Source organism: Bubalus bubalis, chromosome 3 (assembly GCF_019923935.1).
Source record: "Bubalus bubalis isolate 160015118507 breed Murrah chromosome 3, NDDB_SH_1, whole genome shotgun sequence".
Lineage (NCBI taxonomy): Eukaryota > Metazoa > Chordata > Mammalia > Artiodactyla > Bovidae > Bubalus > Bubalus bubalis.
The window spans coordinates 102,227,019-102,240,589 of record NC_059159.1 but is presented as its reverse complement, the minus strand read 5'-3'; the positions used below and the strand labels follow the sequence as shown (position 1 = coordinate 102,240,589).

At 42.9% G+C, this 13,571-nt stretch overlaps 1 protein-coding gene across 6 annotated transcripts in view; it reads left to right on the top strand.

Annotated features, from left to right (window-relative positions):
• RCL1 (RNA terminal phosphate cyclase like 1) overlaps positions 1–12,992 on the top strand; it is a 60,289-nt gene extending 47,297 nt beyond the window's left edge. For 2 of the 6 annotated variants that reach the window (XM_006068199.3, XM_006068200.3), the window contains exons 8-9: positions 1,071–1,174; positions 12,237–12,992. In XM_006068199.3, coding sequence (XP_006068261.1) covers positions 1,071–1,174; positions 12,237–12,387 — 255 coding nt within the window. In that variant the 3' untranslated portion in view covers positions 12,388–12,992. Of the gene's footprint in view, positions 1–1,070; positions 1,175–1,828; positions 2,036–2,876; positions 7,879–12,236 lie in introns of those variants that run through there. The other 4 variants (XR_003107557.2, XR_006549884.1, XM_006068202.3 and 1 more) reach the window with 4 other exon arrangements.
• Positions 12,993–13,571: the final 579 nt, after the last annotated feature.

The following is a 13,571-nucleotide window of genomic DNA, read 5'->3' as shown; positions in this document are numbered from 1 at the left end:
ACTATGTTGATGTCATCCTGCTTTCGCTATTTACAATGCAAGTTTAAAATGTTTTTGGAACTTCCCTGCCTAAGGGAAGTGGTCCAGTGGCTAAGACTCCATCCTCCCAACGCAAGGGGCCAGGTTCAATCCCTGGTCAGAGAACTAGAGCCATGTGCTGCAACTAAGAGTTTGCATGCAGCAACCAAGGATCCTGCATGCGGCAACTAAGACCCAGTGCAGCCAAATAAATGAGTAAATGTAGCTAGCTAACTGACTAAATAAATTGTTTTAAGTAAAGTTATCCCAGAAAGAATGATCTGAAATAAAGACATTGTTTAAAGCACAAATGGAAACAGCAGGAATGCACACATCAAGTGTAAGAATGGCTAAAATGGTTGAGAAATTTAAGAATGAAAAAAGAAAGGCAACCAAAGCAGTTATACTTCAGGAGAAATTTTTGAAAAGAATTCTGTTCTGCTTCTTGATTTGGAGGAACAGGGAAAATGAAAGATCATGCATAAATAGTAAGAGTGGAGGGATTGGATTTGGGAGGTTCTCCAGTTCTAAGGCACACAGGAAGAACTGAAGAGGGGAATCTAATGGGACATGGCATGGAGTTTCTGAATGTAATTAAAGAAGTGTTTCAGGTAAGACCCTTGAAAGGGAAGGGTCCTTTCATGTCAGATTAGCTGTGGTGTTCTCTGAAAGATACTAATAAGTAAAACTGTCATTCACTTAAAATTACCTGTGCAAAAATGATTATGCCTTTTTGCTTGTATGTCCTGCTGTGGGTTTAATTACGAAGGGAAAGTTTCATTTTTCCTTAGATATACCTCAGTAAACTTCAATGTCTATTGACTCTGATAGTCTCAACTCATACAATTATTTTGATTAACCCCCTACAGTTGTTAATATGAGGATAACTCTTTAAAAAACCCTTACTCAGTTTTATTATTGCTTGAACTTTGCAGTCTGCTCTTCTGTGTGTCTGCTCTGGGCATCTGTGTCTTTTTTTTTCCTCCCTCTATTTGATTGGTTTTCCATTATCTGATTGGTGCAATATTAATCTTTAAAGTTTTTATTTACAGGGTGGATGCGTGGACTCGACCAACCAGAGCCTGGCTCTATTACTCATGACCCTTGGACAGCAGGATGTTTCCAAAGTCCTGCTCGGACCACTCTCTCCCTACACGTGAGTTGTTTTCTTTCAGCTTCCTTATATTGTCCACTTCTGTTCCCTGATAGCTCAGTTTGGAAAGAATCTGCCTGCAATGTGGGAGACCCTGGTTCTATTCCTGGGTCAGGAAGATCCCCCTGGAGAAGGGATAGGCTGCCCACTCCAGTATTCTTAGGCTTCGCTTGTGGCTCAGCTGGTAAAGAATCCTCCTGCAATGCGGGAGATCTGGAGTCAATCCCTGGGTTGGGAAGATCCCCTGGAGAAGGGAAAGGCTACCCACTCCGGTATTCTGGTCTGGAGAATTCCATGGACAGTCCATGGGGTCACAAAGAGTCAGACATGACTGAGCGACTTTCACTTCACTTTGTCCTCCAGTTGCACGAAGCCATGAAAGTGTTATACTGAACACCGTCCTGTGGACACCTGATTGTACTAATTCATAAATGAGCTGGAGGTTGTCGTTTTCATCTGGTGTCTCAAGGATTCGGCCTTCTTTTCTTTCCTGCAGTTTCTTCCTGTCCATCTGTCGCTCCCATGTCCTTAAAGCTGCGTGATATGTATTTGACAGTTCTGTCTGTGCTTTAGACCTTATTTCCATTTTGGAGGTATACTATTATATATATAGCTTGGGTGTTATTGTTAGTTTTTAAAAATTGCTCTTTTCTCTAGCCATAGGAAAAAGGACTGCCTTTTTGTCCAAAAGACAAAGTTCATAGTAACACCACTGGACTAGGAGGGAAATGCAGAAGTGACTTTGAGGCCAAGGGGTTGTTATCAGAAGTTGACTGCTGGGTTATTAAAGTAGGCATTCTCCAAAAAGAGCAGATCCTCAGAAGACTTAAATCTAAACAGCACAGTGAAAAAGCATTACTGAAAGTAAGTGAGGTTGCTGTGAACAGCCCCTTTGAGCACTGATATCTCTGTACATGTGTCTGTGTGCTTAAAGATTGTTCTGTAGCCACCTATGGGTGGGTAGCTTGGGAGGAGTGGGCCTTGGGTGCAAGGGAATATTCAGGTAGATATGAGACTGAACTGTCCTTTTTCGGTTATCATGGTACCGATGCTGTATATCTGAAAGGTACAGTACTGTGATAACTGAAGAATGGTGGTGCCATCACATTGAGAAAGGGTGGGCACTGCAGAGGGGCTGGCGCACCACTGGACCATGGTGTTATGGGCAGAGACCACAGGATTCTTCTGGAGGCTTTTTTTTTTCCTGTAAGTTGATGGTGGAAGGCTCTCTGAAACAAGGAAATGGAAGAGAATACATTCTGTTAGCCGTGTGGAAAGACAGATAAGCAGGAAACTGATGAGGACCACATTATCTCCTGATAACTTGTGTAAAGTAAATGTTTCACAGGACAGGAAATCTGACATTGACTAATCCTAAATGACATGCTGACATGAGGAATCAACATTGCTGAGAGAGACTTTACAGTTGGCACAGCACCCTAAGTGCAGAGATCGGCTTTCCGGTGAGGGTTTGCTGGAAGTGACTGGCAGCTGTGTGACCACCACAGCCCACTCCAGCTTCTTAGCCAGTCTCATCGCTGCTGCCTTCCCAGCCTTGGTTTCGGGGCCTGGCCGCTCACCCAGCCTCAGGCAGTGTCTAGAAATGTGTGTGGTCGTGGGGCATGGGGTTTGGCAGAACATTATGTGAAAAATGGAATGTATATTTTTATTTTTCCTTGACATTTTTTTTTTCTCTCTCTTTTAGAGTTTTGTTTTCTTCAGTTTGCTACAGAGCCTTGTATAGTTTTTTTAAGTCAGCAAACTCTGTGGAGATGGTGAAGATGTGACTGGACATTTTTTAAAGTTCCTGTGTCCTTGACACACTCCCTCACTAAACATTAATTGCAGTGTCTTGTCTTCCAGAAACCTTGCCTAAAATTACACATCTCTTGGAAAACAAAGTAGTCTGCTCTGAATGGAGCTTTACAGAAGTGGGACAAATTGCAAAATTTTGTGTTTTGAGCCTTGGGTCTGGAGCTCGCAGGACATGTTCCTCTGGGTTACCCACCTCCCAGGGCTTCCTGCAAGAGGGGTGGACAGGGGCTTGGAAAGGGCAGCCTCTCATTTTTCAGTAAACTAGCATGAGGTGGTGGTGGGAGGGGGTGTCTTTTTGAAAACTGTTTCTATTTGGGACCCTTAATCATCATGGAAAGCTCCAGAAGCCCAAAGTGATGCAGGGCAAAGGTGGGAAGAAATACATGAGCTGCAGGGCAGACAAAGTTATCATCACCTGTTTACATACAGGCATTACATACATTACGTTAATGGTGAAAAGGACAGAATCCACTGTCAGGTAGATGGCGGTGAGGGGACAGCTTATCCCAGTTGGATTCAGGAACTTGGGAGACCAAACTATCACACTTATTTTTATGTGCGGTTAAAATAATAAAAATCTGCTTTCTGTAACCTCAGATTTCTAAAGAAAACCAGAAGCAAGATCCTCCTTGGTTTAAAGAAATGTATTTCTTCTGGCAGTTTGCACATTTTGATTTGTATAAATAACTTTAAAAATGTATTTACAGAGCACTGGGATCAGGCAAGATAGTTTTTTTCCAGCAGTGTTGCTTTCTAAAACCCTTTCTGGAAAATAAGGGTCCCTTGTTTTTCTCCTTTCATCTTCTCTCTTATTGCAGGATGTGACTGGTAATGATTTTCTGTGTTACTTGAGAAAGTAAGTCAATATGTGTGAAATTCTCTGGGAAAGCCAGAGATTTTTTTTTCCCCCCAGTAGAATGAAATAGTATTGGATGACATGGTGGTAATGTGGAGAATCTTATTTCTTTTCAGTTTGTGGAGTTCTGGGTGATTTACAATTGGTAATGATGATTCTACGTTCCCTTCAAAAAGCTTAGTTTTACAGTTTAGGGACAGTTTGCACTTCATTTAAAATTATGGTTACATATCAATGAACGTCTTAATTAGCGTTTGCAGAAACCTTTTATGATCAGAAACTGCAGTGACCACAGCTCTCTGTGTTCTTCCAGTGCACTGGTATTGGAGCCCAGCCTATTTGGATTTCAGTTCTGGGTATACCTTGCAGCACTGGGAGACCATGGACAAGGTCCTTGGCATCTCTGAGCCTCAGTTTCATCCATAGAGAAAGTCATTGGTCCTAAAGTCATGGGCTTGTGGAGGTGGAGTGAGGCTTTTAGAGGAGATTGGGCACTTAGCCCTCCAAACAGCATGCCTGGTGAAGCTCCATCAGTGCTCGAAGCACAGGGAACTCCAGTCTCCTGTTTAGGTTATTTTGAACATAAGGAGGAGTTGCTCTGGGTGATCTCAGGCCTGAAGTCAGCTGTAAATTGTCTATCTCTAGATCTGCATCCACTAATTTTTTAAAATTTATGACTTAGCTTCCTTCAGTCTCATTAATAAACAGATTACACATATTTTACTTACTGTTCCCAAGAATTCTGTAAGTTTATTTAACAACATTTACAGTGTTCACTGTTGACCAGGTGTTGTTTTAAGTGCTTTACAAATATGAACTCATTCAGGTTTCATGATAATCCCACAAGGGTTTAGATAAAGACAGGTACTGTTGCACACTCTATTTTACAAGTGAGGGGATTGAGACACAGAGAGGTCGAGTCACATGCCCAGGGTCACTCACACAGTCAGCAACTGAGGTTTTTGAACTCTGACGTCCTGTCCCTGACCCACTGTGCTTTTCAGTAGAGCTGGGATTCATACATGTTATTGAACTCCAGGTACCTCCCTGCCTGAGCAAGGGTGCCATGCTGTATCTTCTCAGAGTCCTTGTTTCAAATTGTCATAAAATAATTTCCTTCTGTCTTTCTTTGGAAGTCTAAAGTAAACCATGTCACTTTGTTTTATTCCAGTTTTAATAATTGACATCTTTATACTATTTTTGAAGTGCTGGGGAGTGAGAGCCCAGTGTCCTTGTCAGACGCTGACTGATGGGGGTCGTTGGCTCACCCAGCATGTAGCACAGCGATGTGAGGATCAAGGCGAGTGATGCACAGGAGTACTGGGAGCTGCTGGTTGAGCCTGCTGCTCTTTGGGTTTGTTGCCTAGCTGCTCTCTAGGAGCCAGCACAACACATGCTGCTGTATTTACATCTGGGGAGTGGTTTAAATGCTGCAAAGCCCTGCCAGCTTACTATGCTCTTTGAGCCACAGAACACATTTGGAATATGGTAAAAACAAGTGATATCCTTACTTTTCATATGAAAAAGAGGTCAGTCACCTGCTCATAGTTAGTTCTTGGCTGAACTTGGCCTGGGGCCCCCGTCTCATGAGAGTGCAGCCTGCCTGGCTCTCTTGTTTCCTGTTGCCTTATAATGGAGTTTAATAACTTCATTCCTGGAGCAGAGGTCAGTGGGGCTTTGGGAAAGTTGCTCTTTGGCAGAAGAAGTACCACCAATACATCTAAAAGCTGCCGTGTAGTGACTTCAAGGAGCCCCATTGAGCAGATTCTCTTCCCACCCCCAGATCTTCCATCCCCTCAGCTTGCAGATCAACTCCTTAGACCCCAAAGGTAGGTGATTCCAGTGTCTAAGTGGCTTGATGGAGCAGGAGGCAGGACCCTCTGGCATGGTTTGGTCTGTGGAGCTGCCAGAGGGAGCTCACTGTGACTCCTCTCACTGCCATGCTCTAGCAGGCTCTAGAGGGGGACCTGCTAAGAGGGGCTGTATTTTAAGGGGCAGTGCCAGGCAACCTGGCAAGTTCCAGGCAATTGGGATCAAATGGGCAGATGACAGTGAGCCCAGTGGCCTTCACCTGTTGACCAGTAGTGGTGGTGGGAACAACCTGCTCTTGGAAAATACCCAGGAAAAATTACCTCTGTGCTCTAGGAGTCTCTGAAACCTGATTGTCAGATGGACTGGAGGCATTCACAAAAAGTCGGTTGTTTATATATATATATATATATATAAATCACTTTGTTCTGGGGTGGGGGAAGCTCACTCTGGATACTTCTCTGAGTCAGGATTTAAATTCTCTGCACAGGATTTGCATAGGCCCAGTTGCCTGAGATGGTTAATCTGAGAAGCTGCCAGTCACACCATGTGGGGGTTATCTGTAGAGGAGCAGGGCTGTCCTCCGTATCCCCTAGGTGCCTCTTCTGCCTGGCTCTGTAGCTGGGGTGTATATTTAGGAGGTGTGGGTCTATTGTATGGTGTTTGGAAGAGAAGAAAGGGGAGTGGTGCCTTAAGGGCCAACATGTGGCTATGGCCGTGTGGGGCTGTGGAGGAGGATGTGGACAGGTCCTGAACGTGACTTTGTTCAACTGCATGTAGAGGTGGGTGAATTTATTCTGTTTGATTTTCTTAAGGAGATTGTTAGGATTCCATATCGTCTGAGGTTATTTCTCATAGCAAAAAAAAGCTATATTTGCTTTTTGCTATGCCAAGCAGCAAGAGACTTAGGGATAATGAGGCTGGAGGGGAAGGGGATCATAAGACATACTTTAATCCAGCCCTTACACAGTCTTCTTCAGACTGGCTGGAGGGTTGGCAGAACATTATGTAAGAAGTGGAACTGACTTTGCTTTTTCTAACACTTCCAAAGGCTACAAATACCCCATGCAACTATGCAGGCCTGCACACTCAAGCCTGTGTTTCTGCCCTCCTTCTCCAAGAGATCAGAAGCAGGCTGTGGCCTCTTAGGAATTCTGCCAGATGAGGAGGGTGTCTGGTTTTTCTAGCACAGTTGAGCAATTCAGGTGGAAGAATGAAGTAGCCTGGGGAGGCTTTCGGGCCTGTGTTCGAACTGAGGCAGCAGCAAAAGAGAACAGGCTGTTTGCTGCTTAGAATGCAGACGGGTGGGTGAGATGGCTGGCTTTTTCTTCATTACTGCCAGCTGGAAGCTTTGCCCACAGATGTGGACTATTTATCTGTGGCTTTGATGTGTTTGTTTTCTTTTTTTCCTAGGGCAGGGTTGAGGAGGTTGTAAGGCTGGGACAGAGAACAAAAATCTGAAAATTTCAATTGGTTAGTAAAATGGGAAAGCCAGCAGGGGAAGAATAGACTCCCCTTAATTGCTCAGAATGTTGAAGTCATTTCTCAAAAGTATTCCTGAACCCTAACTCCCGGTTTCTGTTGGTTACCCCATTCCTGAGTGCCTTATATAGTGCCTGGCAGGTAAAATGGGTTAAGGTCATTGCCATGGAGATGCTTATATAATTTGCCAAGAGGGGGCAAGGGGCAATTGTGAGACAGCTATACATGAACATTTCATGCGACTCCATAAGCAGAGCCAAGAATGCTGTGGAAACCTGGAGGGGTCATAGGCTAGAGAAGGCCTTGTAGATTAGGCAGCAAACAGGATGTTACTTTAAAGATGGAAATGAAATAGCACGATTCAAGGTGGAAGAGAGAGCAAAGGAGTGAGGAGTTATACTATGAGTGTGCACTCATCACCCTGCTCTCCAGGGTGGTTACTGTTCGATCTCGTAACCCCGTCTCAAGCAGAGGATATGCAATTGTTCAGGCTTTCTTTTCCCCTTTTTGCCTTTCCCTCTTTTGTCTAGATTAATGAGGACAGAGGGGTAGGAGATGGTGGAAAATACAATAGACTTTAGATTTAGCTTGGAATACCGTGTGAGGATGAGAGCCAAGGATCAGTTCTTTTTTTTTTCTTAACTTAACAGAATTTTAACCAGCTTTCAGTTCAGTTCAGTTTAGTCGCTCAGTTGTGTCCGACTCTGCGACCCCATGAACCGCAGCACGCCAGGCCTCCCTGTTCATCACCAACTCCCAGAATCCACCCAAACCCATGTCCATTGAGTCGACGATGCCATCCAACCATCTTGTCCTCTGTCGTCCCCATCTCCTCCTGCCCTCGATCTTTCCCAGCATCAGGGTCTTTTCCAGAGTCAGCTCTTCGCATCAGGTGGCCAAAGTATTGGAGTTTCAGCTTCAGCATCAGTCCTTCCAGTGAACACCCAGGACTGATCTCCTTTAGGATGGACTGGTAGGATCTTACCATCCATGGGACTCTCAAGAGTCTTCTCCAACACCACAGTTCAAAAGCATCAATTCTTTGGTGCTCAGCTTTCTTTATAGTCCAACTCTCACATCCATGCATGACCACTGGAAAAACCATAGCCTTGAATAGATGGACCTTTGTTGACAAAGTAATGTCTCTGCTTTTTAATATGCTGTCTAGGTTGGTCATAACTTTCCTTCCAAGGAGTAAGTGTCTTTTAATTTTATGGCTGCAGGCACCATCTGCAGTGATTTTGGAGCCCAGAAAAATAGTCAGCCACTGTTTCCACTGTTTCCCCATCTATTTGCCATGAAATGATGGGACTGGATGCCATGATCTTAGTTTTCTGAATGTTGAGCTTTAAGCCAACTTTTTCACTCTCCTCTTTCACTTTCATCAAGAGGCTTTTTAGTTCCTCTTCACTTTCTGCCATAAGGATGGTGTCATCTGCACATCTGAGGTTATTGATATTTCTCCCGGCAATCTTGATTCCAGCTTGTGCTTCTTCCAGCCCGGCATTTCTCATGATGTACTCTGCATATAAGTTAAAGAAACAGGGTGACAATATACAGCCTTGATGTACTCCTTTTCATATTTGGACCCAGTCTGTTGTTCCATGTCCAGTTCTAACTGTTGCTTCCTCACCTGCATACAGGTTTCTCAAGAGGCAGGTCAGGTGGTCTGGTATGCCCTTCTCTTTCAGAATTTTCCACAGTTTATTGTGATCCACACAGTCAAAGGCTTTGGCATAGTCAATAAAGCAGAAATAGATGTTTTTTTGGAACTCTATAGCTTTTTTGATGATCCAGTAGATGTTGATGATTTGGCCTTTTCTAAAACCAGCTTGAACATCTTGGTTTATGGTTCACGTATTGCTGAAGCCTGGCTTGAAAAATTTTGAGCATTACTTTACTAGCATGTGAGATGAGTGCAAGTGTGCAGTAGTTTCAGCATTCTTTGGCACTGCCTTTCTTTGGGATTGGAATGAAAATTGACCTTTTCTAGTCCTATAACCAGCTTTATTGAGATATAATTCGCATACCACACAGCTTATTTAAAATGTACAATTTAGTGGGGTTTTAGTTTATTCACAGAGACATATAAATGTAACTACAGTCTAATTTTAGAACATTTTCACTACCCCAGAAAGAAACTCTTGCCTATTTACAGTTATTCCCAATTCCTCTCATCCCACCTCTGCAGCCCCAGGCAACTCCTAATCTGCTTTCTGCTGCTGTAATAGATTTGCTTGTTCTGTCCAGTTCATATAGACATAAACAATATGTGATTCTTTGTGACTGGCTTGTTTCACTGAACAAAATGTTTTCAAGGTTCATCCATATTATCACATATACCAATACTTCATTCCTTTTTATGGCTGAGTAAGGAGGAGGCAATGGCACCCCACTCCAGTACTCTTGCCTGGAAAATCCCATGGACAGAGGAGCCTGGTAGGCTGCAGTCCATGGGGTCGCTAGGAGTCGGACACGACTGCGCGACTTCATTTTCACTTTTCACTTTCATGCATTGGAGAAGGAAATGGCAACCCACTCCAGTATTCTTGCCTGGAGAATCCCAGGGATTGGGGGAGCCTGGTGGGCTGCCGTCTATGGGGTTGCAGAGTCGGACACGACTAAAATGACTTACATAGCATAGCAATATTCCATAAACCACAATTTGTGTATTCATCAGTTGATAGGCATTTAGGTTGTTTGTACTTTTTGACTGTTATGAATTAATGCTGTATACAAGTTTTTGTCTGGATATGTTTTCATTTTTCTTGTGTATATACCTGAGTGGAACTGCAGGATCATATGGTAACTGACTCCTTGTTTCACATTTTGAGAAACTGCCAGACTTTTCCACAGTGGTGGTACCATTTTACATATCTACTAGCAGTGTTTGAGGGTTCAGTTTCTTCATATCCTCATCCATACTTTTGTTATTACCTTATTTTTTTCAGCCTTTCTGTTGGTTTGTGAAGTGGTATGTCTTAGTGATTTTTATTTGTGTTTCTGTAATAACTAATGATGTTGAGTTTCACATACTTAATGCGGTATGCATATCTTCTTTAGAGAAATTTTTATTCAGATCCTTTGCTCATTTTAAAATTAGGTTATTTGGTTTTTTATTATTGAGTTGTAAGAGTTCTTTATATGTTCTAGACACCAGACCCTTATGAAGTAAATGATTTGCAAATATTTTCTCCCTTTCTGGACATTGTCTTTCTACTTTCTTAATAATGTCCAAACAAGATTTTAATGTTGATGAAGTTCAGTATATATCTATTTTTTCTTTTATCACTCTGCTTTTGATTCTGTATCTAAGAAATCATTGCTTAACCCAAGATTATAAAGATATTCACCTATGTTTTATTCTGTGAGTTTCATAGCTCTAGCTCTTGCATGCAGGTCTTTGATCTGTTTTGAGTGAATTTTTGTGTGTGATATGAGAAAAGGGCCTAGCTTCATTTTTCTGTGTGTGAAGTTGTTACAACACCATTTGTTGAGATTATTCTTTCCTCATTGAATTACCTAGGCACCTTTTAGAAAATTAGTTGACCATAAATGTGTGGGCTCATTTCTTGACTCTCAGTTCTGTTCCATTGGTCCTACACATCAGGATCAGTATTTTGAAAGCTCCTGGGGTGATTCCATGTACGTTCTGGGTGGCGAGCGTTTGGACAGTTTGATTAGGAGGCAGCACAACGCAAGGTTGCTGAAGTACTTCATGAAAGACGTGCAGATTGTGTGTTCCTTAACTAAACCAGTGTTTCCCAAATTGGGCTGGTAAGAGTCACCAGGGATGAGGAATTACCTGGGGAGACAAGGCCTGGTAAATGGTGGAGGGGGACATGTGGCCTGTATTTCTGGGCTCTCCAACATGGACATTTTCTCTTCACCAATTGCCAGTTGATTGAAACCTTCAAGGAGCTGCTTGTTTAGTGAACTATGGTCAGTCCTATGATCAGTCTGCTGGAGTGATGCCGGATCTGCTAGGCCAGACTAGTAGAAGACTGCATACCTGAACCATGGTCCTTCTACAGAATTGTTGCTCCCACAGTATTCTTGGGGTGAAGCCATCACTCTGTCTTAAGGGAGATGACAAGAGAGAGCTCCTTGGAACTCCATGTTTACTGTGAGCCCTTCCCTGGTCACCTTATTTATTGCCTTCTGCCATATATAGGGCTTCCTTGGTGGCTCAGAGGGTAAAGAATCTGCCCACAATGGGTGAGACTCGGGTTTGATCCCTGGGTTGGGAAAGTCCCCCTGGAGAAGGGAATAGCTACCCAGTCCAGTATTCTTGCCGAGAGAATTCCATGGACAGAGGAGCCTGGCGGGCTGCAGGCCATGAAGTTGCAAAGAGTTGGACATGATTGAGAGACTAACATTTTCACTTTTCTGCCATATACACACAAATATTTTGTACCTACATTTCCTTCTCATCTGCCTTGTTTACTTAAATTTCTGATTATGGAGAAAGAATATATATATATATATATATATATATATATATATATATTTCAAGGATATTTATGTTGTCTGCTCTACTAGCCTGAAAGCTTCATGAGAAAAGGGAGTTTTGGTTGACGGCAATGTCTCCAGCACCAAGGACAGTGCCTGGCACATAGTAGGCACTCTATAAATATTTGTTGAAAGAATGAAGAGCCTGTTGAGATCAAACAGTGGAGAGGGCAGCTTCTCTCTTTCAGCATCAGCAGCAGTCACTCTGCTTGGTTTTAGCTTCATGATACTGTGAATCATCAAAGCATGTGTTTCTCTGTATGAACCACTTGAAGATTAATTCCATATTCATGTCCAACCTAATGTGCCTGTAGGACTAACCTCCATACTTTTCATTTATTTACTGAGTTTGTCTAGTGTGCATCTCTGCAAGCTGTCTAAAATCATCTTTGGAATCTAGCAGGCTGTAAATAAATGCTATTTAATCGGCTTCGATGAGAATTTCCTAATTTCAGTCTTTCCTCCTGATCCAGGAAATTCAGTTCTAGGTTGGCAGAGGAGGAAAATTTTTGTAAAATCGAATTCCTCTTTCATTTCTCCCTCCTTTTTTTACCCCCTCCCTTTTTTTTAATTTTAATTTTTATTTTCTAGGATAGAATTTTTGCGGCATTTGAAGAGCTTTTTCCAGATTATGTTTAAAATCGAAACCAAACCATGTGGTGAAGAACTCAAGGGAGGGGATAAAGTGCTGATGACTTGTGTTGGCATTGGCTTCTCCAACCTTAGCAAGACCCTCAAGTGACATTGTCAGAAGATGAAAGGCCCAAAGGCTTCTAGACAACGCAGAAGCTGCCAAGGAACCAAAGGGACCAGATTCATCCAGGACTTTCCAACTTCCCGTTTGAAAACAATCAGGATATCTGAACAAAAAATGTCTCTCAACCTGTGGTTTTCAGCCATTTCTCTGGGGCAGACATTCCTCAGGAGGCCCAGTCACAACGGGAGCTCCCTCGGCTTACCTGGATGAAGAGTGTGCCTTCGGGACACAGTTGTACTGCTGCGGCATCACAGCTGCATTTTAGCACTGCTTCCTGAGCCCACATCCTCGGGCTTCTGCTGTATGGCTATTTTCTAGACCTTTGGAGTTTGTTACAGTTCCTTCTGCAAGGACTGACCCCCCTGAATCTTGATTTCTGTGTAGGGATTAAATGAGATACTATGAGTTGGAAGTCATGTAATACAAATGTCAGAAATTGGTGTGTTAGACTATGTTATCCCTTGTCTTATGAATGGACTACTATCTTGGAGGTACACTGCTCCCCATCTGGTTCATTGTATGTGGATTTGGGGGGAATGAATGCCTAGGGACTGCAAGGATCCAACTAAAGTTATTGAATATTTTCCATATCTCGGGTGTGCTATGCATGTTCTCATTTAATTCTCCCAACAGCCCAGTGATGTAGATTTGATTATCCCCACAAGAGAAATTCAAAAAGGATATTTTGTTCCTTTTGAAATTTGATAATATAGAGATATTAGCTCTCCTGATTTCAAGATCTAAGTATCAGAGTCTAGAGTTTTATGCTACTTGCAAGCTAGTAAGTTAGATTATTACTGTTTCACGGATGCTAGCAGAAAACATGAAAATCTCATGTCATAGACAAAAAGCTTTTTACTCAAAGCACAGGAAGCAACATGAGCTTCACTGGTTTCTTTCTCCAAGTCCTACAAGATGTGGAGGGTCTGCAGGTATGCCATGCACACCAATGGTTTGCATCACAGGCAAGGAACATGCACATGTGGGAACTCCACCTCTTACAAGCGTGCTCTTTGTTCCAGATAGGGACATCACTTCACCCCTCAAGATTGCTTGCTGTGAACACGTGATAAGACAGGGCCAGGATAAAAGCCTCCCCAGCGGGAATGTGCAGGAACACTCAGGACTTGTGGCGATTGTACCTGCTGCTAGTAGAGGCTACAAGTGGT